This window comes from Phascolarctos cinereus, unplaced genomic scaffold (assembly GCF_003287225.1).
Source record: "Phascolarctos cinereus isolate Bilbo 61053 unplaced genomic scaffold, phaCin_HiC Scaffold_4;HRSCAF=312, whole genome shotgun sequence".
Classification (NCBI taxonomy): Eukaryota; Metazoa; Chordata; class Mammalia; order Diprotodontia; family Phascolarctidae; genus Phascolarctos; species Phascolarctos cinereus.
The window spans coordinates 14,815,739-14,837,325 of NW_027555847.1; the positions used below are offsets into that span (position 1 = coordinate 14,815,739).

The 21,587-nt window shown below is 49.2% G+C and overlaps 1 protein-coding gene across 4 annotated transcripts in view; it reads left to right on the forward strand.

Annotated features, from left to right (window-relative positions):
* Window positions 1–5,924: 5,924 nt before the first annotated feature.
* Window positions 5,925–21,587, forward strand: part of OXSR1 (oxidative stress responsive kinase 1) — a 99,656-nt gene continuing 83,993 nt past the window's right edge. For all 4 annotated transcript variants that reach the window (XM_078152070.1, XM_020970558.1, XM_078152071.1 and 1 more), the window contains exons 1-2: window positions 5,925–6,165; window positions 20,827–20,939. In XM_078152070.1, the coding sequence (XP_078008196.1) occupies window positions 6,096–6,165; window positions 20,827–20,939 (183 nt within the window). In that variant the 5' untranslated portion in view covers window positions 5,925–6,095. The remainder of the gene's footprint in view (window positions 6,166–20,826; window positions 20,940–21,587) is intronic.

Sequence of the window (21,587 nt, forward strand, 5' to 3'; positions counted from 1 at the left end):
GAGGCAGGGAAGCTCACCAGTTGGTTACTTCAACAGTCTAGGCACGAGGTGTTGAGGGACTTGCCCCAGTGTGGAGACAGTTGGAGGAAAGGGGCATATACAAGAGATGCCAGGAAGGCAGACAACAGCACTTGGCCATAGATTGGATTTGGGGCACGGGGGTGGGTTGAGAGTGTGAGGGGTTAAGGATGTCACCTAGGTTGCTAGTATGGGTAGCTAAGAGAATGGCAGTGCCCTAGCAAGCAACAGAGAAGTTAAGAAGAGAGGAGAGTTTTGGGGGAAAGACCATGAGTTGTTTTGGACTGTTTTGAGTTTAGAACAAGGTCAGGAGAGAAGTTAGCCTGAAAATCATCTGCCTAGAGATGGTAACTGAATCCATGGGATCTAATGAGATCACCAAGCTAAGAGATCATTGTTAACGTTGGAGAGAGCAGTTTCAGTGGGTCGAGGGGGTCAGAAGCCACACAGTAGGGACTTGAGAAGAGAAAATGAGGAAAGAAAGGGAAATTCCTCTTGTTGATGGCCTTCTCTCAAGGATGCTAGGCATAAAAGGGAGGAGATATTGGATGACAGCTAGCACGGATGGATGGTGGATCAAGCGAGGGTTTTTTGAGCATGGGCTTATAGGCAGTATGGAAGCAGACAGAAAATAGGGAGAGATTGAATTAGTGAGGGAGGAGGAATGGCCGAAGGGGCAAACTGCTGGAGAAGGAGGGACAGAATGGAGTTGCTTATGCACCGGACCACTTCGTCAAGTGAAACAGGAATGAAGGAGGAGATGATGGTGAAAGGCATCTGGGCGATCTAAGTTGAGGAGGAGGGGAGATGAGAAATGGGAGGGGGCTCCCCACAAAGGGCCTCCATTTTTCATGGATACTTATATAACTAGAATCCAGCCAAAGGAGGAGGGGCTTGCATGTGATTTGGGAAGAAAGGGGCAGAAGAAGCAGCTGGCATTTGTCTTCTTAGAAGCATCACTATCGACCAATAACAGATAAGAAAGTACCTGCCCTCAAGGGATTTACCACCGAGTTGGGGAGATAGGAGATAAATGCACATTTATCTGTATGTGGGTACCTGGCAGTTTGTGCTAGGTACCAAAGATCGGGGCAACTGCTCCCTTAGCAGTGGGAGGAAGATGAGACAGTGAGGACCTTGAGTGAGGCCCACAGGTGCAGGTGACTCTGCCTCAGCCCGGCTGGCCTTAACTCAAGGGCTTGTCTTGGGGAAAGATCTTAAAAGACTGCCTTGGGCCAGGGCTGGGAAGTAGGTATTGCAGAGAGACTTAGGGGGCGAGGCCGTGTAGGCTCCCATTCAGCTGACATGAATTAGACTTGGTCAGAGAGAAATCAGGATTCGGGGAAGGCAGAATGCAGGATTCAGAGAACACAACTGGGAATGAAGTCAGGTGCACCTTGTCAGAGGAGGCAGGCTGAGCAGGGAAGGTTGAAGGCAGCTGGAGATTATCCCAAGGTCTTCCCTAGTTTTAAAGGGAACAGAGAGGAAGGACAGAAAGCAAAGGTAGTGGGGAAATGGGCAAGAGCCTAGCCAAACTTTGAGAGTTATGTCTTCATCCCAAGCAATGTCCTCAGAGGGACCAAAGCAGATATGTCTGACGGCGGTATGGGAGGGAGGGAGGGAAACCAGTGAGGTGGCTAGTACAATTTAGGCAGGAGATGATGAAGGCCTGGGAAAAGGGAAACAGCAGAGGCTGGCACTGACTCTCCCCCTCCTGGGTGGATGCTTGCTATGCATCTCTCCCTGGGGGTTCCTTTCTTTCCGGGTCTTCAGTTACCACCTCCATGCAGATGAACTCCAACTCTATGTCCTGAGCCTACAATTCTCTTGCAAGCTCCACACTTACAATTCCTCCAGCTTACAGGGCCATCTTCACTTGGAATTTGCCACTGTAACCTAACAGTTAACAAGTCCCAAACTCTCAGAGTTAGCTATGTTGTGCAGTGCATAGTCAGGAAGACTCGAGCTCTGTGACCCTGGGCAAGTCACTTAACTTCCTCAGTTTCCTCCCCAGTAAAATGGGGATAATAATAGCACCTAGCTCACAAGAGATATTTGTGAAGTGCTTTGCCAACCTTAAAGCACTATATCAATCCTTCCTCCTGATTTCAGGATGAAGCCCCTGGTGGTCTGCACTGGGATCAGTGTCAACATTTTCATCAGTGACTTAGATGGAAGAATAGTTAGCATGCTTTGCTAATTCGAAGATGACACAGAGTTGCACGTCAGTCAGGATCCAACAGGCTAGGATATCAACCTGAGTCTAAAAAGATGAAATTTAATTGGAATAATAGATTCGATAAATTGACTTCTGAAGTACAAGTTGGTGGAGCCATGAGCAGCCAGCCAGCTGTCTGACAAAGACTGGGAGACTTTGGTGGACTACCAGCTCAAAATGAGCCTGAGGCATGTGAAATGGCAGCCCTGAATCAGAGCAGCAGCGTCTAGGACCAGGGAGGTAACCGGTCACACTCTTAAGAACTGCATTGCAGCTCTGAGCAATGAGGAGCTAGGAGGTATCTAGAAGAGGGGACTAAGCGTGGGGGAAGTCCCCCAGATGCTGCCGTGTGAGAATCACCTGAAGGAATCGGGGAGCTTGCACCTGGAGAAGGGGATGGAAGGAGAAAGGAAAACACTTTGCAAATCTTAAAGCACTATACAAATGGGGTTATTATTAATTATAAAATAGCACTTAATTGCAATTAATCCTTCTGTGGGGCACAGAGTGGGTGACGACAATCATTTCCAAGCCTTCCTTAGGACAGTGACAAGGCTTCTTCTGCTTGGACCCAAGTTGCAAAGAGGTAAATTTAGGTTTGTTTCCAGGAAAAATGTATTTGTGAAGATCTATTCAAAAATAAAGTTGGCTGTCTTGGGAAGCAGTGATTTTCCCTTCATTGGAGATTTTCTGAGAGTATTGGATAGGGGATCCCTGTTCAGGTATAGATTATATTGGATGGTCCCTTCCCAACCAGCTAGTCTGTGACTAGTCAGTGGTAGCGCCAGTTCCCATGTTCAAAACCTTGATGGGATCTTGGACTTTTCCTCACCCCTCCCGTCTCAGAGGGGCAGAGATTCCCCCACCCCATAGCTACAAGGGCTTACATCATCTTTTTATTCCAATGTCACTAGCTTACCCTTATTCATTCCTATTTGCCTGTAATATGACAATCAACTCTTAAATTTTTTCCACTTTATTTCTGTTCTGAATAAACAAGTAAAACGAACATTTCCAAATACACTGTAGAACAAGAGAGGACTGTACAAGAAAATGAAAGCAATGATCAAGAATATTTCCCAACTCCTGACAGAGTTAATGGACTCAAGATACAGAATGAGAAACATTTTTTGGAGACAGTTGAAATGGGAAACTTTTTTTGTTTGTTTGACTATGTATATTTGTTACAAGAGTTTTTTCTTTTTTTATGTGGGGGAGAAAAAATTCTTGATAACAAAAATTCTATTATATAGAGCTTGACTTTCTGTATAATAAATTCAACATGTAGCTTTCAAATCTGCCTTGTCCTCTTTTTGGGGGAGGGGAGAATTCTATCCTTAGTTCTCCTATTTTACTTCTCCCTATTGGAAAAAGAGAAAAAGAAAAACACATAGGCATAGGCATAGTCAAAGTCAAGAAAACAAATTTCCACATTGGCTGTTAAGGACTACTACCATGTCCTCAATGTATGACTCCTTTTGCATCTTGGGTCTATCATCTCTGTCAAGAATGAAGAGCTTGCTTCTTCACTGCTCCTCAGTTGTGGTTGGTCATTTCACCTGAGTTAAGTCTTTCAAAGTCAGTTTTCTTCAAAAGGCATCTCTTACAGATCTTCTTGTGGCCACTTTCCCTTAAATTGATGCCACACTTCCCTTAGATCTGGCTGTATAAAAATCCTGGCTTTAAACCTTCAAAGGTTCCCTGACACATTGAAGATCACACTTCATTGCCTCAGGTTCCCCTTCCTCTCCATCCTTATTTCTTTTCTCCTCCACATCCTCTGTTCTCCAGGCCGGCGGCATTACTCTATTGACCAACATGCCCAGAGCCTTCCTGACAGTGCCTTTGCTCCATCCTCAGTCTCTTTTCCCCATGACCTTCCACTTTCCTTTTAAGCCACATCTTGCAGGAGCCCTTTCTGAACCTTTCTGTGAGCAAGGATCTCTGGGACCTAAGACCTTGCTTTCTCTATCTCTCTAATGTCTCCTGACATCATTTGCATTAGTCATGCTAGCATCTTTTCTATAGAAGTAAGCCTGCGGAGGAAAGAGACCACTTTGTTTAAACTGTTTCTCCAGAAAGGCACAGTAGTATCACGTTCTGCATACAGCAGGCACTCGATACATGCTGGAGGAAGGAAGCCTGAATCTATAGGACTAAACGTAAAGGTCAGCTTGTAGTGGGAACAAGGGAGGAGTCGAGAGCTGTCTCTTAAGTCTGTTGAAATCTGTTAGTTATCACCAGCGGGAACGTGAAAGCGCTTGGTGAGTGCGAGCCTCAACTTCCCCATCTGTCTAATGGGTCACCACATTAGCACACGCATGTCACAAGGTGATCGATTGCAGGCAAAGCACTTGGACCTCGCGCTCCCCAGTCTTGTCCGCCAGGTGAGCGAGTGACCGGCGGGAGCCACGTGCGGACCAAAGCCCGCGAGCACAGGGGGAGGGGGTATGCCCCTCCCCCACTCCGGACTCCTCCTCAGAACATTCCACACGCAGGCCTGCACAGAGAGCCAAGTGCACCGACATTCGGACCTGGGTCTATTTTTCGCTCCGAGTTTGGGGACCCCAAGTCAGGGATCTATGAACTAGCCTAGGGCAGGACTTGAACCCAGGGCAGCGCCATCACCTTGCCTGGTACACGGTGTGGCGCCGAATAAATACTTGGGACCTCTCTCCCCACCTCGTGCCTCAGTTTCCCCATCTAGAAAGTGGGCCCGCGGCCACAGGGACAGGTCACGCTGGCTAAGCCGAGTCAAGGGCGAGGCGGAACGTGACCGTCCACGGGTATAAGCACAAGAGGGTGGAGCTCGAAGGGCCCTCGGGTCCCACCCTCTCCTGACAGCTGAGTAAACCGAGGCAGAGACGTGTGTGGGGGGGAGACGTGGCCTCTAAGGGGCAGAGGCAGAATTTGAACCGAGGGCCCTCGCGGCCCTCCCACTTCTCGGGCAGGCGGGCTTCCTTCGCCAACAGCCCCGCAGATCCAAGCCCCATGGCGGCCCGAGACCGAGCGGGCCGAGGTCCCGGGGCCTTCGCGGACACCCCACAGCATCTCAGTTCCCGGGGTCGCGAAGCGCCGACCTGCCCAGAAGTGACGTCATGGGACCGGCGGGCGTCTACTTCCTGCCCCGTCGTCATTTGCCCCCTCCCCTTCCCCATTCCACCCATCGGACTTTCCACCTCCTCCCCACCGCAGGCCTCCGGGAGGAGCCGGGACGCCCTGACGTCACGCCGGAAGTCGCTAGGAGCCGGGCGCGGGCGGGGCTCTGGCTTTTGAAGGAGGAGCTCTTGAGCTCCACGACGCGCGTCCGCCTCGAAGGCGGAGCTCCGCATGACGGACGGACGGCGTGACCACGCCCCTGCACCTTGGGCTCGGAGGCTCACTGCGGGGGGCGGAGCTACGCTGGCGACTTTGCGCTGGCGCCATGTTGAGTGTGGCCTTACGGGCGCTTCTCGGCTGTAGTGGTAGGGCTGTCTCGTCCTACCCCGGTCACTCCTTTATCCCATCATTCATTCATTAGTCTGCGCCTCCCTGAGGTGGGCGGACTCTCCTCGGCCCACTCTTCGAACCGAAGTCCGCGGACGGGACACACTCAAGATGACGGCGCGGGCGGGGCGGTGACGTCACCACGCTGCGCTTCGCCTCAGCGCGGCGGCGGCGGCGGGCCAGGCAGTTGGGCGGGGCCGCGGGGTGGGGCGGGGCCGGGCGGAGGCGCGGAGTGAGGCGCCCGCTGGCTGCTGCTGTCACTCCTGCTCCAGCTCCGGCTCGGGCTCCGGCTGCGGCCCCGCTCGACTTTCTATCCCCGGAGTGCCTAGGGGCGGGGGCGGGAGGAGGTCGAGGAGGCCGGGGCGCAGCCGCCATGGCCGAGGATGCGGGCGCGCTGCCCTGGTCCATCAACAGGGACGACTATGAGCTGCAGGAGGTGATCGGTGAGTGCGCGTGCGCGGGATCGGGCGCGCGCCAAGGGCTCGGGGGCGCGCGCGCCCCCAGGTGCTCCTCCGCGCCCCCCCAGGAACCTAGGAGGTGCTTAATAAAAGCTGGGGCTGGGCTAATTAGCCGGAATTGAAACTGACGTCTGGGGGGCGGGGCGTGAGCAAGCGTGGCACTGGCCCAGGGGGCGTGGATGCGGGCTCCGGCATCTATTAGGCACTTGTTGTGTACGGGGCCCAGTGAGTACCCCCGAGCTTGCGATCTAGAGGGGGAGACCACCGGGACCCACACGGGCTAATCATTCGACAAAAGCACTTATTAAGCGCCAACTGTGTTCCCGGCATTGTGCTAAGCGCTGGGAATACAAAGGAAGGACAGAGGCAGCCCCTGCCTTCCAGGAACTTACAGTCTAATGGAGGGGATAGAGCGCAAACAACTAGGGCTAAGGGAATTATGGATTGGATGAGTTGGAGATAATCAATATAGGACAAAATAGCGAAGAATCCTGGAGGGCAGGGGCTGCCTTTGGCCTTTGTATCCTCAGTGCTTAGCACAGTACACACAGTTGGTGCTTAATAAATGCTTGCTGACTGCCTGGACTTGGGATTTCAGGGAGCTCCTTCTCTCGGGGAAAGCCCACCCGCTGCTTTGCCACTTCTGGCTTCCAGAGCTGCTTGGGACACGGAGGGGTTCAGTGACTCACTGAGGGTCGCAGGGCCCAGGTGTGGCTGAGGGCGGACATGCCTGTTACAGGTTTCTACAGCCCAGGGGGAAGGGAGGGAGCTGTTCAAGGAGGAGGCCCCTGAGCTAAGGAAACTAGGGATTCTGAGAGGAGGGGCAGCCAAGCACTGAGCACTGCCTGTGCAGAGGCACTTGGGGAGGGCAGAGAGTGCTGTGTTTAAGGAACAGCCAGAAGGCCGGTCTGGTCGGACCAGGGAGAGTCTGCAGATGAGAAGGCACACGGAGTACTTTGGAACTCCTGCCCCCTGGGGCTGTGAAGGAAAGGGTCTGGTGTCAGGACCAGCTGGAAGGCCCCTGTGCCTCGGGCCCAGAGGATGTGAAGGAGGCTGGAGCCAGACTCTGAAGGACCTCCTCAGGGGGAGGACGACCCATATTGCCTTTCAGATGGTAGGGAGCCCGGGCAGGTGAGCGCCCGGGTCACCCCGGGGCTGGATTAGAGAAGGCAGAGGCTGCTTGGTGCGTTGGGAGCCCTGGGAATGAAGGGCCTGGCTTCGCACGGGGCCCTGCTTCCAGCTCCTGTGTGTGCGCCTCGGCTTCCTCATCGGGGGCCCTTCCCAGCTCTGGCTGCACCGTCCTTGGCTCTCTTTGCCAAGGCTGTGGCTGAGTCTCCGTGAGAAGGCAGTCCAAGTGTTTTCTCTTTTGGTGTGGGCCGAAAGGACCCTTTGCCCAGGCTGGGGTGGTAGTTTGCCGGACACCTCTTGAAGAGAAGCATTTGAGGAACCTTTCTGAAGACCTTGCTATCAGGCTGCCTTGTCACTGAGCTCTGACCCCGTGTGTGAAGGCCTTGTTTTAAAATAGCTCGCTTGGGTTTCCCTGGCCTTGCTTCCTCCTTTCTCCTTTGACCTTTTCCTGGAGGCCCTGCAGAATGTGCCCTTGTTGCTTGGAGGGCCTGGCAGCATCCTCTGATGGGCCAGAGGAAGCTGCCTGTCTTCACTGTCTCCAGGGAAGCCCACGGTGGTTGGAGAGGGGCATTTGAAAATGAGGACGGAAGGGCAATAGAGTAGGGATGGGAGGGTACCTCTGCAGAATGACTAGGTGGAGAGGGTATTACTGCCCTTCTTGAGGTTCTGGGTAATTGCTTGCTGTATTAGAAACCTGTTGGAAAAAATGGCAGTCCTCCAGTGAGGACCTTTCTCTCCTGGGGCGGAACACCTGGTATCACCTGTGCTTTGGGGCCTGAGGCCATGTGTCCAGGGTCTGCATGGAGGGGGGACATGAAGCCAGGTTTTCCTGGCTCTGAAAGCTCTCTAGCCACCAGAGTACAGCACATGGTCAAAAAGGAGCCCGGACTGAAACTCTGTGGGCAGCTCCTTCAGCTGCTGCCATGGGGCATGGGGGGGGGAAGGGCCTGGGTGCTTCTTACCCTGGCCATCGAGCCCGACGACTGAGAGCTGATTAATAAGCTCCAGCGCTGGCACTCTGTGGGTGACAGCATTGGAAATTCCTCTCCTCTGTGCAGTTGAGAGTTGGTTTTATCAGTCAGTCAGCAGGCATGTACTGAGTGACTGCTGTGTGCCAGGCACCAAAATGAAGGAGTCTTCCCCTCAGAGAGTTTACATTTGAGTGGGGGGAGACCACGGAACGTCAGTAGACACGTCCAAAAGGGAACACGAGCCACTGCTGAGGGAGGGAGGAAGACGAGGGGAGAGAGGGGAGCAGGAAGGCTTCCTGGAGGAAGCCAGGGGCCCTGCAAAGGTCCGGAGCTGAGGAGGAGAGCATTTGGGCAGAGGAGCTGAAGTCTCGGGTGAGAGACCCACCGGGACCTGCAGAGGTAGGCAGGGACCTGGCTGGGCAGAGCCACTGGCCTCCACCGAAGATGGTCGTATGCTCACACCACTGCTGTTGTCCCCTTCTATCCTGGCCATCGTCCACTCTGTATCTGAGCCCACAAAAATGTGTAGATAATGAACCAGGAATATTGGTTCTGAGGCTTTGCTCTGCTGTGCAGCAGTGCAGCCCAGGGGACGGCTTGGGGATGGAGGCTTTTCTTTTTTTACCTTTAAAGGAGTCTGGCTGGACGAGTCATAGGATCAAAGAAGGAATCTCAGAGCCCATCTAGGGCAGCCCCCTCATTTTACAGATGGGGAAACAGAGCCCTCTCTTAAGTCCCACCACCAAATCACAAGCATCTGTTTCAACAGTTTCCGTTTCACACACCTAGCACAATACTCCTCGGGAAAGGCAGTGTGGTGTGGGATTGGAGGCAGGAGCTCTGGCTCCAGTCCACAGCGACCCCTGAGTGGTGGCGACCCTTGCCCTAGAGGCCTCAGAAGGGTATCCGCCTAGTTGGAGCTGGCATTTTGGATTTCCTTTCTAGTCTTGACCAGAAATTTTTTTTTACCTTCTCCTACAATGAAAAGGAAAATCACTTCTTACAGAACAGCTCTTAAAAGAAGTTTGAAGCACGTGAGTTTAAACAAGTTTCGGTGAGCTGGAGGCCCCTTAAGCCAATTGGGTAGAAGCTGCCATGTTCATGTTTTCCTCAATCTCCACCTCCACCATCCTTCCCGTCTTAGTTGGGCTCCTGATTATATTGGCATTTGGGGGGACAAATATTGGAATGCATCTCTTGGTTGAACATATGTTAAAATATTTTGGAGCAGATGTGTTTCTGCACCTCAGATGGCTTTTTTCCTCTCTCCCCCCGCCCCCCCTCCCATATTCCTCAAGACTTAATCTTGCCAGCAAATGCCTATGGCCATGTGGTTTAGCAATCTTGTAACACTCGCATATTTGGAGACTGTTAATGCGGATTGGGAACTTGCTAATTTGTTTTCTTTTCATTTCTGATTCTTTCTGATGGATTGAGAGATTTAGGTGGGGAGGTGATGGTCCAGCTATATCAGGCAGGGCCACTTGGGGCAGAGCCAAGAAGTTAGGGCTTCCAGGGAGCCCGGCTCATCATCGTGTTTGAGAGGAACCTATACAACCATTGAGTGTTTATCTCAGCCTGGAATTAGAAAATTGTTCTCTTTGAAAATCAGTTTTCAGCAACCTGACTCACCTTGAGAAGCAGTCCACTGTTTCCTTCTTTTCCTTCTCTCTTCTTTAGGTGGGGCTTAATACCTGCTTCTTCATCAATTGATTCATTACCCACAAATATCCCTTTTGAGACCTCACTTTTTTTCAGTCCGTGAGGCTGAGGTGCATCTGAGTGGTGGCAGTGAGATACCTCCCAGAGGGCCAAGGTGGTGGCAGACTGCAACTAAAAGGGGGGCTCTGATCTCAGTGTTTGAAGATGGAATGTTCTCTCTGGTTTTTGGTATTTTTGCTTATTTTACCACCTCTTTTCCCCTTAACATTTTAGTTTGGTTTGAGCTGTCTGCAGGCTGGGCACTTAGCCCTGTTTGCCAGTAGTCTGTGTATGCAGAGCACCTGGATTTTTTTGAGTGCTTTAATGAATTTTTTTTCACCCTTTATTGTTCACTCTCTGAGTAGGTTATATGAACTCGCTACTCAGCATGAGTATTAAAGGTTGCCTTGTTTCAAAATGATAACCTTTCCAGTAACAGAAATGTAAATTATTTTGCTTTCTTAGGTTCAAGTACAGGCAGCTGGTTGTGCAGTGGTTAGAGCACTTGGTCTGGAGTCAGGAGGACCTGAGTTTAAATGGGGCTTCAGACACCTCCTGGCAGTGTGACCTGAGGCAAGTCACGTAACCTTTGGCTGCCTCAGCTTCCTCAACTGTGAAATTGACATCTTTAGTGCCTACTTTCCAGCATTGCTTTGAGTATCAGGTGAAATAATGTTAATAAAACACTTAGCACAGTATAGTCTGTGTAGGTAGGTAAGCACACCGTAAGTGCTTGTTTCTTCCCCTTCATCCTTCAGGTAACATTTCAGGAGTCTTTATGAATGGCTAGTCTTTGCTACCCTTTTTGTTCCTTGTAAAACAAAACCTTGTTGCAAATATACAAATAATCCATGTGGAATTTGTATTTTTTTGGGGGGTAGAATCTCTGTCTCTTTATTGGACTTGAAATTGAGTCCAAGGTTAGGGGTTTTGCCAGTATCTGTGGTCTGTCTGTCATCTGGCTTTTTGCTAGCCACCCCAGCTAGTTAGAATTTTTTAGTTTAAAAAGTGAAGGACAGGGGGCAGCTAGGTGGCACAGTGGATAGAACACCGGCCCTGGATTCAGGAGAACCTGAGTTCAAATCCTGCCTCAGACACAGAACACCCTTACTAGCTGTGTGACCCTGGGCAAATCACTTAACCCCATTGCCAAGCCCCCCCCCCCCAAAAAAAAGTAAAGAACTTAGTTTAACTGTGCTGTGTTCCCCCTTCTACCGTCTTCTGGAATTTTCTTCAGAACCAAATAAAACATGCCAAGTAAAATTCACAAAAAAGGGTAGAGGAACAGAAGTGATTCTAAAAGACTAAGATGGTCGAAGTAGAGGATTTTCTGAGAACTCTTCAAGATTTATGACTCAAATTTCGAACTAGAAAGGAAGCTTAGAAATCTTTCAGTCCAGTCCCCTCATTTTTCACATAAGAAGACTGAGGCCCAGAAAGGGGAGATGACTTTCCAAGATCCCACAGGGAGTAAGTAGCAGAACCAAGATGCAGGGGGCGCTGTGGGAAGGGGCCCTTCCTGGGCTGGTCTCTTTCTACCTGGACCTGCGACATTCCTGGTGATTGGTTCTCAGGCATTCCTGGTATTTGGTTCTCCGGTCCCTGCTGGAACCAAGTGGCCAGCCTAGAATGGCTCTGGCTTTTAGCATGTCTCTCCACATACTGAGTCAAAATCTGTTTCACCCGAATTTTAGGCTTTTGCTTCTGATTCTGGTCTCTGGGTATGAGCAAAACAAGTCTGAACCCCCTTCTGTGCACAATACCCATTAAAACATCTGGCCAGCCATCCTGCCTCTCTCCCCCAACTCCCTTTTCTTGAGGTGAGACATTCCTAGTCCTTGTATAGGGTAGTTTTGAGCCCCTTTGACATCCTGGTTTTCCTTCTCTGGATGTTTTCCAACTTGTCGGTGTCCTTGCATGGAACATAATTCTCCAGATGTGTTCTTACTAACCACCATCTCCCTGTCTTTCTGGAAATTCTTTCTACTAAAGCAAATGCCTGTTGTAACTCATGTTGAGCCAACATAGTAGTTACCTCCTAGAAATCCTTAGGAGATCTTGCTATAGAGGATAGAATAAACGAAATTTGCAATTAGTGCATTTCTAGAATTGTCAGTTTGTCAAAATCCCTGAGAATGAAAAATGTTTTCTAACATTTTCCCCAACAGCATTATTCACACGATTCATTGCATTTGTTGAACAGATAACCAAACATACGCTAATTTGACATTCTGAATGTATCAAGTTTTTCAAACTAGAACATTTTTTCCCCTTTAGAAGAAAATGAGTATTTGATTTGCAGCTTCTGAAAACAACTTTGCCATTTGCTTTTAAAGCCATGCGTTGGCATTATTTAGCATCCTGGGCACAATCTCCATAACCTGGGTTTTCTCTTTAGCCTCAATCATGGATCCTGGCTTACACTTACATTCTGTGGTCTTTTTTGGGGGGGGTGTTGGGCTATGGGGGTTAAGTGACTTGCCCAGGGTCACACAGCTAGTAAGTGTTATGTATCTGAGGCTGGATTTGAACTCAGGTCCTCCTGAATCCAGGGCTGGTGCTCTATCCACTGTGCCACCTAGCTGCCCCCATCATTTTTTTTAATGGTGATAATGAAAAACCGGAAATGGGAGAGAAAAATGATGCCCAGATAGAACTTTTCAACCAGACATTAAAGGGAGCAGCAAGTATGATATGTAAAGTATGGCAGAGGGGAGGTCACAAATATCTTACCAGAGAAAAAGCTGGGAAGAGGGGTAGGTGCACAACTTGGAGCCCCAATCTCCTTGTGACGGCGGGTGGTTTTTAACAAAGTGATCTTGCCACGCCACCAAGTATGGTAAATCAGGCCAGTGAATTCACCTCAGCACGTAGCTGTCACTGACACTTGATGTCTCTAGCACAACCGTGGAAGATCAGTGCTTGCTCAGAATACAGTGTATTTATCAAATCAAAAAGATTTATCTGTTCATAAGATCCATCCCAGGCTGAAAATCAGTGACCCTTAGGGAAAAAAATGTGGGGGAAAGCATTTGGTTAAAGACAAAAAGGAGAGAGAAATAGAAGCGATCTTTTATTGGGGGCTTATGATGTAGACCACCAAAGCAGCTGGAGGAAAGGGTTGCTGAATTCTGATTTAAAGACCCAGCCTGTCCCAGATGTAAGATAGCATTATGATGGGGGCAGCTAGGTGGCGCAGTGGATAGAGGACAGGCCCTGGATTCAGGAGGACCTGAGTTCAAATGCGGCCTCAGACACATAATACTTACTAGCTGTGTGACTCTAGGCAAGTCATTTAATGCCATTGCCTAGCCAAAAAAAAAAAGATAGCATTATGATGGAAGATTTCAGCTACCTGTAGATCTCATAGCAGCCTTTGGCGTAAGAAAGGACCTCTGAACATTTTCTTAGAATTACGAAATGAGTCACTGGTCCAGCATCTTTGGGGTATGGGTCGTCCAATTTCTTGTAGGCCTTTACTGGTGAAAATGGGCTACCTTTTGAGGCAGTTCGGACCAATTTGAGATAGCTTTAATGGCTGGAAGTTTTTCCTTCTGTCAAGCCAAATTTTGCCGTTCTGAAATTGAGGCATCTTAATGTAGTGGAAAGGACATTGAACTTGGAGCTGGGAAGACCTGGGTTCAAATCGTGTATCAGACACTTATTAGCTGTGTGACCCTTGCCAAGTCACTCACCTCTCTGTGCTTTAGTTTCCATATCTGAAAATGAGGTGATTGGGCTTGGTGGCCTCTGAGGTGTCTTCCAGCTGTCACTGGTTCTCCTTGTGCCTTCTTTGTCCAAGCAGAACAAGCCAGACCCCTCTTGTGTGACAGCCCTTTGGACACGTGCAGATCAGTCATCTCATTTCTGGGTTGAGCACCCTGACTTCTCTTGCTGGCCTTCTGCTCCTCTGACCAGCTTAGTCATGCTTTTCTGGATGTGCCTGTTTGTCAGTGTCATGCCTGGCAGCTCATGCAGCATTCCACATGGGCTCTGAGCAGAGCTGCTTCCTTCTAAACATTTGGTTTCTGTCACCTGTCCCGTCTCAGTCGTGGAACCGTTTTGAGGCTCACAGGAGATGAGGCCTGGAAAGCGCTTTGCAAACTTGAACGCATCACACACACGCCAGTCTGTGATTGTCATCTGAGTCAGCCCTGACCAGCCGATCATGTTTTCTGTGAGAGGTCAGAAGAAGCAACTCCTTCTCTGGCCCCAGCTTTAGCCAGCAGGGAGGAGAGGTTTGAAGTCAGAACCTGGAGGGGAGGGACTTGTCATTTGACTGTTCTTGAGAGCCACGGGCAGTGCCTGGTATATCGCAGGTGCTTAAATGCTTTTTTGAGTGATTGACATGCCTTCCATTTTAGGAGAGGAAATTTTAAATGTTCAGAGGAAAGAGAGGCATGGTTTTCTTATCCAGAGACTGAAAAAAGATGGCAAAGAGAATTGAAAGGTTCTCAATAGTGAAATCAAGGTAAAATGCCATACAGAGGGCTTGCGTGGATGAAAGGTACAGGCACAGAGGTTAGAGTGCCAGACCTGGAGTCAGGAAGACCTGAGTTCAAATCCAGATTCAGACACTTACTAGCCCTGTGACCCTGGGCAAGTCGCTTAAACTATCTGCCTCAGTTTCCTCAACTGTAAAATGGTGATAATGATAGCATCTACTTCCCAGGGTAATGGTCCTGGGGATCAAATGAGAAACTATTTATAAAGCCTTTTGCAAACCATAAAAGCCCTAGATAAATGCTAGTAGCCGTTTTAACCAAGTACTGGGCACATTCTTCAGTAGGAGGAATCCCTTTTGGTTGAGGAATCAGAGTGGCCTGAATGGGGGAGCTGGCCTTGGGGCTGCGCTTCATGGGAACCACCATTTTAGGGGGATATTGATGAGTTGCTGAACATTCAGAGGAAGGACAGGGATGGTGAGGGACCACAGTATCATCTGAGTAGAGATGGAGAGACCTCAGAATAGCATATCAGTCATTTTATGAAGCAGCAAAACTGAGACGCAGGGAGTGCTGTGTGTAAGGCCATGGCAGGCAGTCCAGCGGCCAAGCAGCCATTTGACCCAGGTCCTCTGCTTCCAAGGTCAGTGCTCTGTCTATTCTGTCTACACAAGCTGGGTGCCCTTCTCTGTTACACTTGAGGGAGGATTGCTGGAAGATCCTGATGTCTTCCTCCAACTTGAAAAGAGAGAAACATCAAGGGATAGCTTCATTCAGAGACACAGTGAGGTGGTTTAGAAGGGCTGGGCTCTGTGCCAGCCACACCAGACTGTGTGCCAGGCACTGTGCTGAGTGCTGGGGATACGAAGAAAAGGCACCAGGGGGCCTTGCCCTTATGGGCAGGCAACCAGGACAGTGCCTTTACTGGGCACTCCCCAGGTTCCAGCTCCTTGGCCAGATGGGCAGTGTCTATAGGGAAGTAGTCAGGGACTGAGCTGCTTGGGGCTTGTAGGATGCTCTGAGGACTGGCGTCCCCGCCAGGAGGATTGGGGGGCCGAGGCTGGAGATGTGGACGTCTCTTAGGCTGGTTCCCCGAGAGTGTGTACAGGATGGCTTTCTGTCACCTCTGAGTAAAGTCTCCAGGTGCAGATTTCTGGGGGATTCTGGAGTTGGCCTTGTGTAGTTGAACATTTTTCATCAGTGGCTTGGATAAAAGTATTGAGGGCGTACTTGTCAAATTTGCACATGACAGAAAATTGGGAGGGAGAACTGGCACATCAGATGAAGCTTTAGGATTCAAAAAGCTCTTGGCCACGTAGACTCAAGTAAAAGAAAATGCATCAGGAGTAGATGTAGAAGCCTGTACTTGTGTTTGAAGATGGGCTTTTTAAGTATAAAATTGGGCCAGCAGGAGATAGACAGCAGACGATTCATTGGAAAAAGATGGAGTATTTTAGATAGACTTTAAGGTCCGTGTAATTTAGCATCAGTCCTTCTCATTTAGTGCCTGTTGTGTTCAGACACAGTGACGGGCGAAAGAAAGACCAAAGGGAAACTGGTCCTGTGTTCGAGCAGATTTCATTGAATGGGGGAGACAACGTGCATTATACATTTAAAAAATGGCTCCCAGATAGCTTGGGGCAGAAAGGTTCTAGTAGTTAGGGAGATCAGGAGAAAGTTCACCTAGAAGTGGGTGGATGTGGAGATAGAAAGGTCCAGATGTGGCCACTGATCGGCTACGCTGGGTGTGTGAAAGCAGAGTGGAGAAGAGCACTGAGGTGGTGCCCTGGACCATGACAGTGGGGGAGCTGGAGGCTGAGAGGAGAAGGGTCATGAATCTGGTGTGGATCTGGATGGAAACGGAAAAGCAAAGCCAGAGCCCCCCCAGCCCAGTTCTCGTACCTTGGGGCTTCTTGGGAGGCCTGGGAGGCCCTGTCCTTCCAGCTGAGAAGTTGTGTGAGGAGAGCTGCACGTGAAAGTCAGCTTCCGTGGGCTGGCGTGTGGCTGCTCTCTCTGGTTCCTTGGTGGTAGCTCACGCCTGTATCTTGTTTTAGGTGTGCCTAGCACTTTGCTTACATTCTCATTTGATCCCCAGGCCTTGGGCGTTGCTGTTACGAACTCCACCTTACTGATGAGGAAACAACCTACCGGTGGAAGTCCTTGCTGAGGGGCACGCGGCTCCTAAGGCGGGTGGTGTGTGTGGAGCTGGGCTGTTGGAATAAGGGCAGATCCCCCTAACTTAGAGGCCAGGGCTCTTCTGTACTGTGCTGTGCTTCCTCTGAACGCCTGAAGGAAAGGCGAGATCTTCTGTTTGGGGGGGCATAAGGCCAGGCCAGTGTCCCTCCCACAAGTCACGTTGGGTCTGGGGGGGCCCAGTTTAGGAGAAGGGATGAGCTCTGATCACCAGGCAGCCAAGTCTTGTGCTTGTGGATGAGAGAGAGCGGCAGGGTGGCCCAGATGGGAAAGGGCCTGTGATACTGGACAGGTGTAGCACCCACATCCTCTACCCCTCTGGCACCTGTGGCCGTGCTAGCAAGACGTCAACACAGTGTGTGTGAGGCATGCACTGGCCATGAAGGTCATGGAGACGGACAAGCCTGTAAGCACTAGAAGTGGTTCTTGCTCAGGAAAAAAGACTGCGCAGGTGACGTTTCTGTCTGCACATACTTGAAGAGATGTCTTGTGGTTTTTTGTTCAGTTCTTTAGTGAGGAATGTGGAGCAATGGATTAATAAGGTAGAGGCAGGGCCATTTCTGCTCGTTGATCAGAACTGCCTTCGGATTCACGAGTAACCCACCGGGAAGTGTGCCAGCCCACTCACACGTGAGCACCAGTCCTGGGTTTTGGGGAGTTTCTCTTCTAACTTGGAATTAGGTCTGGATCAGTCTTTTGTCTCTAGGGATGTTTGCTCGAAACGTTAGTCTGAAAGAATAGTATCATCCCTAAGTAACGTTGAGTTAGAATACATCCCACTCCGCATCCTTACTTGCAGAAATGGCAACCTCTGATTTATAGTGAATGGAAGTAGTAAAGAAGAAATCTGTTATCTCTTCTCTCAAGGTAAAAAAAAACCCCAAAAACCCCTGCAGATTTTTGTTGTTATCCTTGTGATGGAGGAGGGAGGGGTTGCATGGTTAATCCTTGAATCATTTCTCTTTGGCTTTGGAATTTATTATGATATTTCCACTCTTCATAATTATGTCTTGGCCAGGCTGTTATTAAAATCATTTTGCATTTTATGAGTAACAAATGGTTATTTTGTGTAACTGAATGCCTGCTGAGTGTTAAGGGAAAGCTCAGCTAGGCTTAAAACATTTTTATTGTGAATAATCCACAAAACAGATAAGCCAGAGTTTATCGTCCCTTCTGAAAGCACCAAACATCAGGGAGCCACCCTTCAGGATTTTAGGGATGTTTGGTCCAAGGTGCTCAGTAGACGGTGGTGGCTGAAGGAAGGCTATCAGGCAGACTTGGAGGAGCCCGCTGCGCTGTGAGGCGGCAGGGCACCGTTGGATTTATTTTATCATATAAAAGTAGCTTTGCTTTGGGGAGAAAATGATTTTGTTGGACCATCCTGAGTTGGAAAAGTGCCTCTGGACATTGTCTCCTTCAAATTAATGGGATTTGGAGAAAACTTAAGGTTGTTTTTTTTTCAAGGATCAGGGATAAAAATATCATTGACAAAGATACTCGAACTTTTTAATGCTCTTAATATATACATTGACAAACACATGTGAATACCTAAACAAGAACAAGAAGAAACATTGTACAAGAAACCATACGTGTCAGCTTTGAAAAGTCCTTAATATTAAAGTAATAATAATAGTGACCTTTTTCTGTCTTAGACTTACTTGTGTATTTCTCAGTCTGAGTTTTGGTTATTTTGCTATTATTTTTGTGATGTTCAGTGTCCTTGTATGTGTTTTTATTCTTCATTAATTCATGTTTCCCCACATTTATTTGTGCTCTTTGTATTTGTCATGTTTTATGAAATAGTAACTGCCCGTTACATGAACGTACCATCTCCTGCTCTTCGCTGTGCCATAGATAGTTGCACTAGAATCTTATTTCTTTTTTTGTGAGTCGGTCTTTTTCCATGTTGGTAATATCCTGCTGGTGGCATAGCGGTGGCTTAGTGAGTTGAGCGGTTAGTTGTACAGCTCCTGGTGTCCAGTTTGGTATCGTTCCCCCCAAGCTGCGCTGGTCTGTAATTCCGCCAGAAAACGAGGGTGCCAGTTCTTCCACAGGCATAGCAGCTTTGAACTTTGAAGTATTTTTCCAATTTGGTGACCAAAAAGTGGCCTCTCGGAGTTGTTTTAACGTGCATTTCTTTGATCTCTTTGACCACTTTTTCATGTGGCCATTTACAACTTGTGTTTCTTCTTTTGAATGGGTCTAGTGGAAGGTGAGCCTACGGGGGTGGGTTGGAGCCAGGTTGTGCCAGATCCTGAACGTACGGGCAAGTATTTCTGAAGCTCCTGGTCGGTGCCAGGGACCGTACTGAGGGCTGAGATACGAAGAAACAAAGGTCCTGAATAGGCCTGGCTCTCCAGGACACGCTGGGGGAGACGGTGTCCAAACAACGATGTGCAGACAAGCTCTAGTCTAGACAGTAGCCTCAGAGGGAGGTGCTGGTGTGGAGCAGGGGCAGGGGAGGGCTTCTGGGGGCAGGTGGAAGCCCGGAGGAGCCGGAGGAGGAGATGGGAGGAGAGGCAGGACCGGGCAGGGTCAGGAAAGGAGCCTTGGAGGCGTGGGCGTGCAGCTGCACCCGAGGCCCCTCCCTCCCTCCCTCGCCTGGCCTTCTCCATTAGCACCTTTGCACTTAATGGCTGAGATTTAGGAGGCTCGCTGAGGGAGGGCAGCATTGCTGCCGTAGAGCTGGTAAGAGGGTTTTTTTTGTTTGTTTGTTTTGGTCAGAACAGCTCATTAACCCACTTCTTAAAGTGTGAAGGGATTGTGGTTTTCACCTAGCGAGCAAGTTACCTACTTAATGTAATGGAGCTGTTGGAGATAAATGGCTTTATTTGTGTCCCGTTCCCTGAGCTGTCTACTTCATGTGGGCTGTGGACCCAGGGGCACCAGGGAAAGTGGAAAGTCCGAAGGCCTCTGGCTCTGCCAGTCCCTTAGCTGTGGGGGCCAGTAACCTCACTTCTCAGAGCTGATTTCCTCACCTAGTAAAGGGGTTGTTTTGTGGAAAGTGTCCTATACAAACTTGAGCTCTCCCTCAGCATGTGGCAGGGAGCTCAGCCCACAATGGATGCTTAATAAATGTTGTTTGAGTTAAATTGAAAATTGACCTACAGTTGTGTATCTGCAGTAATCTGAGTAATGAGGAGATGGTGATGCTATACAAGACGGCAGCCTGGATGGGGAGGCAGCATACCTGAGCCATGTGTCCTTTTGCAGAGATACTTGGGTGCTTGCTCACTGAGGAGAGATTGAATATAGAAAGGCTGGGGGGGGAGGAGGGGGGGGCCTTGGGGAAGAGGGAAAGGAGCCCAGAGGACATTGGGTCTGGAAGGGCTCCTACCGTGAATTTGGAGCTGTCGTTTTGAAGCCTTTGAGGGCCATGGAATGATAGAAAAGACATTCTTGGCGCAGGGAATGGGATTCCTAAATCCACATTGGAAATCATCGTCATCATCTAGGTTTTATATTCGAATAAGCTTTGTTGGTGCTGGTTTGTTTCATCATTAGGTTTTTAATGCTTTTCATTTCCTGCCCCCCAGACTTCCAGATTAGCTCAATTATCCATAATGAGAGTTTGTCTACTGCAAAAAATCTTGCAGTAAAAAAAAATAAAACACTCCCAAATTGAAACTATAAATGGCTAAGGGCTGATTTTCTATTTGTCCTCCTGGGGCAGGCCAGCAGCCCCTCAGTTTGTGTGCTCTGCCGATGGTGGCATTTAGTGATTGAATCTAGACCATTAATTAAGAGTCTAATGCGTCAGTCACGTGTCTAGTTTTGATGAATATCCAATTGTGTAACTGACTCGGATGCCGGAGTCTGTCGTTGGTTTGTTAGGAGCTCTGGTCCACTGTTACAGGTTTCTTTGTGGAGCCCCTTGTAACATCACTTCTGTCTAACGCAGTTTGAGAACCACTGGCCCCAGTGACCTTTGTGATCTTTCTTTTTTTAAAATTTATTCTTATTATTTATTTTTGTGTGCGTGTGTCTTTCTGCCCTACGAGACTGTGCTACATCTAGGGAGTGTTTGTTTGCTAATGGACTATTTCCGATGTGCATCTCTTCTTTTTGTCTATTTCTTTATGCAAAATTTAGGCTGGAATTAAGTTATTCACTCCCCATTTGCTTAAATTCTGATGGAGTGCACTGAATGTTAACTTACAGAATCCTCATACTTTCTTTTAACCACCTCTTCCTTACTATTTTTTTAGGAAGTGGAGCAACGGCGGTGGTCCAAGCAGCGTACTGCACCCCCAAGAAGGAGAAAGTGGCTATCAAACGGATAAACCTGGAAAAATGTCAGACCAGCATGGATGAGCTCCTGGTACACGCAGACTGCGTTTGCTAGCATGGGAACCTAGCAGAGGCAGAAAAACTGGGCTGGAAAGGAATTGAAAGCGTTGTTTGTTTGTTTCCCATTGATGTGGGCTGTGACTCTTTGTTTTGTGATTAGGATCTCTCAGGTGTCAGCAGGCCATGGCCCGGTAGCCAGTTTTCATCGGCAGGCCAGTTGCTTGTCAATGCCATGCTTAGAAAGGCTGCTGCAGCTGCCAGTGTCAGCAGCTGGCTTGGGTTCCCTTTCCATTGGAAAGGTGGCAGCCGCGTGTGATCAGCTCTCATCTCCCCATCTCCCTCCCCTTCAAAAGAACCTGAGGAAGGACCCAGAGACATACTCAAAAGCATGGGGAAAAAAATGGAACTCGTTTGGAATTGTGGTCAGCAGTGTGCTCTAGGCACCCAAACGAGATAGTTTTTCTTATGCCAGCTACATGGATTTCCTAAGTGCAAAGGCCTTTTAATTTTATGTAGTCAGAAAGGTCTCGTTTGGGAGTCGGTTTTTCTCTTGCCCTTGTCAAATTAAGAAACATCCCCTGGTTGTCATTGTGAGAGATCCTGGCACTTTCAGGGGGCCTGCTCCTCTTGTCTGGGCATTTTTGGTGCCCTTTACGGTGGGAGCATCATACTGGGTTCT